General features: G+C 37.5%; 1 protein-coding gene and 1 long non-coding RNA gene across 2 annotated transcripts in view; both read left to right on the top strand.

Annotated features, from left to right (window-relative positions):
• LOC146523110 (uncharacterized) overlaps window positions 1-11,989 on the top strand; it is a 116,745-nt gene that overhangs the window by 26,613 nt on the left and 78,143 nt on the right. The window lies entirely within an intron of this gene.
• On the top strand, window positions 2,580-10,364 carry fga (fibrinogen alpha chain). Its single transcript, XM_085154639.1, has 8 exons — window positions 2,580-2,747; window positions 4,395-4,496; window positions 5,004-5,187; window positions 5,575-5,720; window positions 6,445-6,543; window positions 7,374-7,535; window positions 8,357-8,993; window positions 9,442-10,364. Exons 1-8 carry the CDS (start codon window positions 2,595-2,597, stop codon window positions 10,140-10,142), a joined length of 2,184 nt encoding a protein of 727 aa, XP_085010765.1. The 5' UTR covers window positions 2,580-2,594; the 3' UTR covers window positions 10,143-10,364.

The raw sequence follows: 11,989 nt of genomic DNA, 5'->3' as shown, positions 1-11,989 counted from the left end.
CTCTTTTATATTTGGTGTTAATGTGCAGCACTTTGGTCAGGGGGGTTGTTGTTTTTAAAACCACTTTATAAATAAAGTAGTATCCTATGGTACAAATAGATTTGTGCTTCAGTTCTTCTGATTGAAAGTTTTATTTTGTGATGCTAAGCAGTAATTAGCTGATATGCATCTCTGCATTTGACCTGTTCAGTTCATAAGGACCAAGCTGCTAACTTAGCACTCCACACTTTTATCCAGAAAACGTAACGTCTGGGTCTAAAAATCCAACATAGGTGCAGCTAAAAGCGTCATGTTGATGTGTAAAAGCAATGGTGGCTACATCCACTTGTTGTGGAAGTTTTTCCACTTAAATAAAGCCTGCAGACGAGCGGTGAGCGGTAGCTAACATTCTTTAATCCAAGCACACAAAGACAACATACAACCAAGCTTGATGAAGTCCCCCATGACCGCGGGACAGACGGTCAGCAGAGTTCTCCCTGAGCCTAGCATGGCTCTCAGTTAAATACCTTCTCCAGGAACAAAAGGCAGTACACAGCTGTTTCACACCTCAAGGTTCACACTCCCTTGCTACTTCCCAGAGTCCTCCAAGAGATGAAAGACTGGTCCTCTGGAGTTCCTGTTTCCCCCCAACATCCTTGCTACACCCCCTACCATTTGTCTTAAGTATGAGTGTCAGACATGTTAATACAATAACATAATGTGATTAATACCTAAGTGAAAGAAATTCCTATACAATCCCACCCTTTGATTCTTAAATCAAGAATCACATTAAAACCAGAATTTCTTTCCTGACATTCTGTATATCACATCAACATTATTGTACACTTAAAGGAGTTTCACACTTTGTATCCTCACTTCACTGTTCTCCCACCACCCTTTGTTCATCTTTAATCTTCCCCACAATCTAAGCTCTCACATGCAAATGGAAACAACAATGATACAGAGGAAAGGTCTTCTCCAGAGTGTCAAAGTACTTTGCATGGCAAAGTGAAACAGCATTAGGTGGTCAGTCTCAGTCACAGTCATGGCTCCTGGTGTCTGTGCCATTTACAGAGTCATAATTCCAACGCTGATCTTCCTTGCGCTGTCACTTTTGGAGCTTGGCATGCTCTCTTCATCCCTTGATTTCTGTTCCAACGCGGCTGTAGATTTAAGGCAGAGCACGTCGTACACCTTAGTTGTCTTCCTCAGCGTCAACGACAAAACTCTTTCATTTTATTTTAAGATTTTGCTGTTCAAAATCTCCTCATGACAATCCTTTGGAAGCCCAGTGTCGTTTGTCTGTTGTCCTGCAGATGGTCCCTGCTTCTCAGTGGTCCTCTTGAAGCGTTCTCTTCTAGTCATAGTTTGCGTCTGCGCCTCAGTCAATCCTTCCATATCCCTCATGTCACGGTTAAGGGTGGGATTGTATAGGAATTTCTTTCACTTAGGTATTAATCACATTATGTTATTGTATTAACATGTCTGACACTCATACTTAAGACAAATGGTAGGGGGTGTAGCAAGGATGTTGGGGGAAAACAGGAACTCCAGAGGACCAGTCTTTCATCTCTTGGAGGACTCTGGGAAGTAGCAAGGGAGTGTGAACCTTGAGGTGTAAAACAGCTGTGTACTGCCTTTTGTTCCTGGAGAAGGTATTTAACTGAGAGCCATGCTAGGCTCAGGGAGAAGTCTGCTGACCGTCTGTCCCGCGGTCATGGGGGACTTCATCAAGCTTGTTTGTATGTTGTCTTTGTGTGCTTGGATTAAAGAATGTTAGCTACCGCTCACCGCTCGTCTGCAAGCTTTATTTAAGTGGAAAACTTCCACAACACACTCAAGCTTCATAGCGTGAATGCCAACAAAGGAGCAGCATATACACATGAAAAAGAAAGGACTTTTCAGATCTGGAGACACCAACCATTTTTAATATAAAGTCTTTGGTGACGAAGTATTTATGATTAGATTGATTTTATATACATTTACCTCGTGGTTTACCTTAGAAAGAGAATGTAAATATGAAGCTTTAGCTAAGCGGCTTATACACATACACCTTAACTTGAGAAGCTAAATCATTATTGTTATTTAAAAATTGTTATACATTTTATCATGGCATTTTTTTTTTTACCTGTGTGTAGTTAACTTTTTTATTCTCTGGTATTTTTTTGTGAAGCGCTTTGTAATCTTTGTATTGAAAGGTGGTAAATAAATGACATTTTTCTGACGCATGTAATATTAATACGGAGAGATTCATTTATATTTTAACAAAACCCACGGTAATGCTGTAAAATGGGAGTAAATCGAAACTATTCCATCATTTTAAAATCCTCTAATGTTTTTGTTGCCCTTTTCTGATTGAGTTCAGTTGAGTCAATGTTAGTGTCGTTGGTGTTTGTCACTATTTGGTTGGTGCAAAATGTACAGGAACTGACAGGAAATCCTGCTGCAACCGAACTGAGTAGGCAGCATGTTTGACTTTAGTGTGTGTGTGTGTGTGTGTGTGTGTGTGTGTATGTTTGAATGCATCATGTTTGAGTAAAGATACACACAGTACAACAAACACATCGATTAGAAGCTGTTGCTCAACTCTGATCTGACCTGACCAGTGTTTGCTGATGACTCACCGGTTTGTGAAACTGAACCTGGAGGCTTCAAATGATCAGAGAGCAGCGTTAGAAAATCATTCAGCAACAACTCTTCACACAGAAACAGCAACGATGGAGCGACTCTGTTTCCTTTTGTGTCTGATATGTGTGTCCTCAACACTGGTGAGTTTCTCTGATGCTTTTAAATAATTTTACAAAGATGTGGCGCTCAATTTTTATTTTTTTTGTCATTTTACTGTATATTATGTGTTGTTTAATAAATAACAAGAATAATTATGTATTTACTGATCACTCATATGTTTATTATTTACTGATATGAATACATGAACATAGAATTTGGCTGTTCTATTTATAAAGATGTCGAGCGCACTGTCTTATTCATTATTTACTCTTTTATTTTACTACCTAAGTTTATTAGATATATTTCTGGTAATTATTATTATTATTATTGATTTATATGAATATAGTAACAAAAGATTTAGAAGTTGTGGACGTTGGCTTGAGCAGAATGCTGAATACTGATCAATCAAAGAAACTGTTACTATCTTTAGCTGTTTGAAGAATTCAAATAAAGGATGTGTAACTTAGCAGACTTAACAAAACAGAGCTTCATTTATACTTACAGTTTTTATATATATTATTTAAAGCCAGTTATTTAAATACTGCAGACTGATTAACTACCACTGACCTAAAATTTTCATATGTAATATTTAACCTCCTAAGACCCGAACTTTTCCACGGCATGCATTTCAATTTATCTTTGATATTTGAGCATATTGGGGCCAGATGTAAAAACATAGGATTACCTGATTTTTTTTCTCTAAAAAAATGAGAGCCACATATGAGGATATTCATTTAATATTTCCTTAGAACAGTAGCAGTATAATGTCCTCGTAAGTGAATATCAGGCCCTTGTAGAGCAAAATCGAGTATTTTGGTCTAAATAACCCAAAATGTGATGTCCACATATGTGGACGTCAGGTAAATGGACAGACTTATATGGCGCTTTTCTACTCTCCCGGAGTACTCAAAGCACTGCATACAACATGCCTCATTCACCCATTCATACAAGCACTTCTAAACTCAAGTGCAACTAATAAGCATTCACACACAGTCACACTCCGATGAACGCATCGGAGGGCAACTTGGGGTTAGTATCTTGCCCAAGGATAATTTGCATGCAGACTGGGGCAGCCAGGAATCAAACCACCAACCTTCCAATCAGTAGTTGATCTGCTCTACCACCTGAGCCACAGCCACCCCAGGGTCCTAGGAGGATGATAAGAAAAATAATTATGTACTAATAACAGTATAAAATTGAGTACATTTCAAAATAAATTTTTCAATAAATAAATTTGTAATTGTGGATTTTACTTTATAAATATTATTAATAAAATCTTTATTTGTGGGTAAGAAGCAAACAATTTAAGTATTTTTGGTCACTAATATTATTCCAAAGAAACACCTCCTAATTTGAGCAGTTCAATCGAAATTGGTTATACGTGTTATAATGTACATGTTTGATGTGCAGCATCTGTTTTTAAGATTTTTAATTAGATTTATTAAAGAAGTTCAGAATGTATCACCAAGCCTTTAACCAGGGTTTTGTTTAAGTAGGGTTTCATTGTAAAAGTCCTTGTTGTAGACCAAATGGACTAAAATAGCTGCTCTGTCACAAAGACTCTTTGCTTGCAACTATATGTGAATAGTCACCCCTCAAAAATCCATTGTACACCAAGAACAACCAGAGACAATAGCTATGTTTTCTTCCTTAACTAAAACAATGTTGACTTTCTTGTCTTTGTCTAGGCCCAGGTTGATCCCAGGGGATCTCGTCCGGTGGAGCACGGCACCAGAAGTGAAAAATGTGCCACTGAGAAGGAATGGCCTTTCTGCACAGACGTCGAATGGGTATGCAGATTCTCTGTTGTCTCTCAGAGCTCAAGCTAGGCAAAGTTCTTATTGACCTCAATGAATGTGTGCAATTTTAAGATTCAATGTTTACAAGAAAGCTGGACTGGTGAAATTCCAGTTTCTGTCAGTGCAAAAGTCTAACTATGTACTTAATCAATAAGATTTCAAAATTATGTCTTAGTGTTTATATATGGTAAAGAAATGCTGCTATAATAAGGGAAGGAAATCTGTCAGCACGAGCCGATTGCAATAATTAATGCTTAAAATGACAGAAATCTATAATAAATGGTATATTGTGAATGACCATGAGGGAGGTCTTTATGGGTAGGAAGAATTGTGAAAATACACTACAGAATGTACCATCCGGGCCAGACTGGAGCTTTTGTGCCTCTGGTTGTACTGCCAATTATTAGAACAACCTGTTGTTCTATATTGAAATGACTCTGATTTTCATGTGACACAGAAATAAGGAATAATTATGTCTTCTCTTTGGTCATCCATTAGGGCCCTAAATGTCCATCAGGCTGCAGGATCCAGGGTCTGATGGAGAAATACGATTACAATATGCTGAAGAAGATCGAGAAAATCCGCAGCCTGCTGGATCAAAACAAGGCCAAACATCGCTCCGCTGATACGGTGTCAAAACAGACCTACAACTACTTGAAAGAAAAGCTAACCACTGACGCTGGTTAGTGTGGCTTTGTGCACTTCTTCTGTTTCCCAGTCAAGAGTTTAATAGTTACAGGAACCCAGTCTAGGTGGTTATAGGATACCTGGAAGTTGTTTCACAGTTAAATAAATATCTGCATAAACTGATCAAAAGTGCAACCCTAACATGCAGCTTTAAAGGTGTACACAGTCATATTTAAAAGATATTTAGCAGAAAGAAATGGGACATGGGAGTGCGCACCAGTTTGTGGAAGCCATCATGTTGTTTTATTCCCTATATTATCTCAATTATTTATATCCAGCAGAACCCTCCCATCTCTGGACAGCTGACAAAATGCATTTAAACAAAAGTAAGAATTAATCCATCCATTTATTACACTAAATGTTTCCTGTTTTCTTCTACTAGGCAGCGACAACAACTACTTTGAATTGGCCCAGACTCTTCGTCAGAGGATCACAGACATGAAGATTAAAATCGACAAACAGATGACTATCCTGGCAGCCCTGAGGGATCAGGTCAAAGACCAGGTCACAGAGATGCAGAGACTGGAGGTATACCAAGCCAGCACAGTCAAAAATACATGTTTGCATAAAAAACATGACAAGAACATCCTTAAAAGTATTTACAAAAGCACTAGAGAAGAAAAAAATTAAAGTACTGAGGATAGTTGACTATGCAAAAACATTGAAATGCCTGTAACCTACAGTAGTGAAGCCACAGGTTTCAGAAGTCTAGAAGAAAGAAAATAAGAACATTTTAAAAAGCACTTAGCCAGCGCCAAATCACAACAACAGTCACCTCTAGTTGCTTTATGCTGTAAGGTAAAGACCTTAGAATAATACAGTAGGAAGGAAGAACTCCCTTTTAACAGGAAGAAACAGCAGAACCAAGTTCAGGGAGGGACATCCATCTGCCGTGACCAGTTGGGGTGAGGGAAAGAAGACAGGACACGATAAATCAACATCAATCAGTATAATAAATATCTACACATGGATATATTCAGATTTGTACTGCGAATGTAGCTCAACTTCTGACAAAACTCTGAATATTAATTAATCAAAAGATCAGATTAACTAAAGTAAAATCTTTTTATGGCACCTGTGTAACAGTGAGAAGCAGTAAATTATTGTTTTTTATTGTAAAGATATGTTACAATGGCAGAATTTGAATTTGTTCACATATATTTAAAACTTTTTTACAAGCTAGTTTTACAATTTTTTTTACTCTTGAGTTTCACATTTTTTAAAAAAAAAAAAACTTGATCTCCTCTTTCAGGTGGATATTGATATGAAACTTCGTTCCTGCAAAGGATCCTGTGCAAGCTACTCTGAGTACCAGGTGGACACGGAAAGCTATGTCACCTTGACTAAACAGGTGAGAATTCAAGCGACCACATCTATCCACCCAGTTAAGGGTGAATAAATTATAAACAAGTTCATTAAAGTGCCAATCAGCAGAGTGAGTCAATAAATAACTAATTGTGGGGTTTGCATACAGTGAAACACCAGCTATCTCGAGTAATCTGCTGTTTTAAATACATTTTAAGTCCAAGTAATTTCACCTCTCACAATTTCTTAGGTTTTTGCATATCTGTCCCATTTTATTGACCAATAGAGATAACCTCGGAAAAAAATTCTCTTTCCTATTTTTAAATGGAAAAAGAAGTATTTTTAAAAGCTACCCAAACCTACATGGCTCTATGCAGAACTGTAATTGCCCCCAAAACTTAATAACTTGTGCCACCCTTGACATGAAGAACTTTAATAATTTGCTATAACTGGCAATGAGTCTTCACAGTTTTCACCCATTTGCAGTTTACCATTACTTTTGTCACCAAAATAAAGTTATTACTTCACATCTGTTAAAAGTGGTTTAAAGTTTAAAGGGTTGCGGGTCGGACTCAAACCCGGGTCGGCCACTCTAATCGTACAGGATATGGTCACCTGCTCATCCCACCAAGCCAAAACATCATTGAGAAAAAATGTTTTTATTGGCTGTTTTTTGAAAGGTAATAAATTCAAAGATACAGAAAAAGTTATATTTGTTAAAAAGTCAAAATATTTAGTTGTGACCATTTTTATATTCATTTTTTTCAGAATTAATAAAAATATATTTTTGTGTAAGATTTGTGTTTGTCATTCTTCTGACAATTGAATTTTTCTCAACATTAGGTTGTGAATTTCTCTTTCTGTCTGTCTTTCCAGGTCCAGCAGTTAGACTCCCAGGCACCCCAGAATGTCGAGACTGTGGGGACGCTGTACGTGATGAAGAGCAGGCCGCTAAGGGACATGGTTGTGGATAGCAACTTAAAATCCAGGGCCGTTAACGGAGCAGCAGGACAGCAGACTCCAGACCAGTTCCCTGATGTAAGAGAGCCGTCACACTTAGATTTCATCTCTTAACAACCATTATGTTGCTGGTAACTTTTCAGGTTTAGAGGTATATTCAAAAATAACTATTAATATGGCGTTTTCATGTACTTCAAATGGAAATCTTATAATAGGAGAGAGAGAAGGCCAAAGTTGCCTTTAGTTGACATTCTCTGAAAGCTAAGCGCCTCATTTCTAAAACTACGCATCTTTACCATGTGGCTAAAATGTTAATCTTAACTCTAAGCGGTGATGCAGTGATTGATGAAAATCTTAAGTAAATGCTTCCCATTGTTTACATCTTGCACTAGTGAGCTAGTGTTTGATTGTTTTATGCTACTTTGGAGCACTTTTTGTCCCCTTGGATTGCCCACTAGTGGAGTTCTAAGACCCAGAGGAAGCAGACATATCAAATTTTGATATTAACTGACATTTGTTATTGACAGTTTAGTCTTTTTAAAACGTTTGACAGCATTTAGTTCAATTCAATTTAATTTTAAATACCCTAAAATTTGATTCCTTTTGGTTTGTGGTTCTTATTTGGTTAACTGTACTGTATGTTTGGAAACTTTAGGCTTTTATGTTTCACAAACATTTATTGGGAATTGTTATGGCGCCACGAAAAAAATGTCAGGGACTTCTCAAGCAAGAAGCAGCTATTGAGTTACTGACCTTCCGGAAGTTGGTAACCATTCTCCCTCTTGAGCAGGATCTATCATTTGATCAAATTCTGTTAATATTGCTCTATATTTGTATAAAAAAAGAACTTTCACTGAACCAATATTCCTTAAGAGTTTTTTTCGCTTTTCTTTTTCTAGGTGAGGACTGTCCATTTGGTCCTGGAAGAGGAAGGCTCTAGCTCATCCCCAGCAACTGTTTCCAAGCTCCCAGGTACTTCCTTCTCTTCGTCTACATCCTCATCCTCCTCATCTTCATCGTCCACTTCTTCCACATCATCTAAATCTATCACTGAGATTAGTGGTCGTGGCGACGCGGACACGTTTGGTTTGGGTGGAGGGTCGCATAGCCTCGGCCAACCCAGTACAAGTCATGTGTCCACCAAAACCACCTCCTGCACCAAGAGAACCCGAACAACTGTGGTTCATACAAGCGATGGGCCAGTGGAAAGGACAGAGGAGGTGATAGAAGGAGGACCCGGATGCCAGGTGACAGGAGGCTTCACCAAGGGTGGGATAAGCTCCTTGTTCCCCTCTCTCAGCCATACATCTTCATCTTCTTCTACTGGCTCCACCAAGACCGTACATCTCAGCAGCACTAAGGGCAGCGTCTCTGGAAATACCAAAACTGGGTTTAGCGATCCATTCGACTCTGATGTCGGGCTCGACCTTGGCGCGTTTCTGACTGACAATACAGAAGATGATGTTCCTGATTTTCACGCCAGGAGTGTGAAGGTCGCATCACGAATCGAACGTCAGGCGGATTATGTAGGAAAAGGTACTGAAACTGACCTGGAGTAAAATATACAAAGCCAAGAAGAAAATGATTAGCTAGATAGCATGCTTTAGCATCAGATAGCTTGCTAGCTAGCCCTATGTACCAAAATGATAAGTGAATACAGCATTTTTTGTTGTTTGTTTCTGGAGTTTAAATATTTTAAGATTTCCCATATAATACATTTGATAAAAACATATTTCTCATCTATAGTTTACCAATTAACAAATTCCTGATTAGCGATTAACCAAACTCTCCAAAAATCCTGAAAATATCACCACCCACATCCCTCCTGCTAGCCACAGGCTTATTTGCCACAAAAGAGTGTTTAGCATAGAGATCAGGAGATGAAGAATCGACTGCCAGCAAGTTTAGCTTTTGTCGGTGAAGTGTCCGTTTTAGCCAGTCCACGCTAACTCGCGGTTTGCGGTATGCCCCTCTCTGTTTACAGATTGCGTCGAAATCTACCAGAACCATCTGAATGGGGAAACAAATGGCCTGTTTAAGATCAAACCTGGCGGCACCGACTCTGAGGCTGTAGTGGATGTTTACTGCCAGCAGGAGGGTATTATGGGAGGGTGGTTGTTAGTCCAGCAGCGAGAGAGTGGTGCACTCAGCTTCAACCGCAGCTGGGTTGAATACCGCAATGGGTTTGGATCAGTGGACACTCAGGGCAAAGGCGAGTTTTGGTTAGGCAACCAGAACCTCCACTTGCTAAGTAATGAAAGTGAGACTATGCTGAAAGTTGAACTGGAGGACTGGGAAGGTGCTGTAGCCAGTGCAGAGTACACTATACGGGTAGGATCAGAGGAGGAGGGGTACCCGCTGCATGTCTCCACATACAGCGGGGATGCTGGGGATGCTCTATTAATGCCAAAAGCATCGGATTTATCCCACAATGGAATGAAATTCAGCACCTTCGACAAAGATAACGATAGATCGGAGCATAATTGTGCAGAGATTTATGGGGGTGGGTGGTGGTACAATAACTGCCAGTCAGCTAATTTAAACGGTATTTATTATAAAGGCACATATGACCCCAAAACAAACATCCCACATGGAACTGAGAATGGAGTTGTGTGGGTGACATACAAACCAGCAAATTACAGCCTGAAAACTGTTCGGATGTTTATCCGACCAACTGCTTTTTAACTTGAAAAAACAGGTGAATAGATAACAACCAGAGGACAAAAACCAAAGGTAGAATCAATCTATCTGTGCAATAAGTACTTTCTGTTTGTGAGCATGCTGTGTAAACAGTATTGATTCTTTTGTTAGCACTACCAGTCCAATGTTCTTACAGTGACCCAATGTTTTTCGTTTTTCTCAACCACTGAACTCTGCTCAATCAATAAAGACTCAGTGTTCACTTTACTCACTGTGGTTTGTGTTCTCATTTCCCACTAAATAAATAACTTGAGTGTAATCTTACTGACTTGAATTGAAACTTAAAGATAGAAAATATGTACAAAATCTATCAAAATATTAAACTACATGGTTGCAGAGTAATAAACCACATGTAAAATAACGGGGTATTAGGAGTATTTATATGCTCTTATAGACTGTATGTATAACTGGCACTCACTTTGCTATTAATATTTTAAAAATGAAGCGCAATATAAGGATATATTATTTCATAATGTGAGTAATACAAAATATATGTTAAAATATTCTGAATGGGTATGTCTAGTTTGTAGTGTCAAAGATTGCCGCTGAAAAGTAAATTAGTTAACCATGCTAAGTCATTCTGTGTTTGATGAATTGTATTTATTGTTATGTTGTCTTCCTTCCTTAGAGTTGCTGGGTTGATGATGACGTGTTAGCACACATAACATGCAAATTGAACTCCGCGCAAGAAGCAAGTATTGTCGAATATGTATACACAAGGAACTGGTGACAAGAAGTTCTTACACAATATGATATAGTGCAAGAAATACTACTAGTACTAATGATAATGATAATTCAAAACTTCAAAAATTTATATGGCAATGTGCATTGCTGAATTTAGGCATCAAATCAACAGGAACTACATAAAGATTACAAGATTAAAAAAAGGTGAATGTGAAAACATGAAAACAAGATAGTGATTAAGTATTATTACCGAAAATAAGAAAAAGTATTCAGAAGGCATTAAAAATGTTATGCACAAGTCATTCTATAAAAGAGATCTGAGTATCCCTTTGTTTTAAACCCTGAAACTTGTAACAGTATCACATTCTTTGATCTGTGCTTCAAAATACTAAATTAAGAGTCCTCAGATTTCTAAAGGAACAAAGTCGGTGTTTTCATTTAAAAGAAATAACAAAAATCTCACATATAGATGACCTAATACATTTATTAGGCTGTCACTTAATGTATTTTTTTTTTTTGTTAAATTCAATTCAGTTCAGTTTTATTTATATAACACCAAATAACACAGCAGTTGCCTCAAGGCACTTCACATTGTAAGGCAAAGCTGTCCTAAATTAAAAGTATTTATAATAATGAGAATCTTTAATGGTTAATCCATCAGTGTGTGCAAACTCTAATCAAAATTATATTTCTAATGCTAAAATATAATTATTATTATCCATCAATTTTAAATTTTATTTTATTATTTATTAAAATGTATTTTTTTACCATATAATAAAGCGCATCTTTAGATTATGATTAAGATGCCAGATAGCAGTTATTTTACTTACGAACATGAACAAAAAAAATGGTTCTTGAATGTCAGTTAATTAGTTTTTGTTCAGTGTGAAAGCTCAAATTTCAGTATAAAAATGGCACATTCAGTTTATTTGCCTATAAATAACAATTAAATGAGACATACAACTGTAAAAGTTACCAAGGCACTCTGTCTTAGGATACAATTTATTTGAATTGATTTAAATGAAAAGATGCTTTGAGTGCTCCAAGAGAGTAGAAAAGCTCTCTATAAGAATCAACTATTTAAATACCAACTGTGACTAACAATACCTGTGATACTGTATATAACCCATAGAGGGCATTAAAAATAA

Source organism: Neolamprologus multifasciatus, chromosome 3 (assembly GCF_963576455.1).
Source record: "Neolamprologus multifasciatus chromosome 3, fNeoMul1.2, whole genome shotgun sequence".
Taxonomy (NCBI): domain Eukaryota; kingdom Metazoa; phylum Chordata; class Actinopteri; order Cichliformes; family Cichlidae; genus Neolamprologus; species Neolamprologus multifasciatus.
Note: the sequence above shows the minus strand (reverse complement) of the source record. Positions and strands in the feature narration are given on the sequence as shown.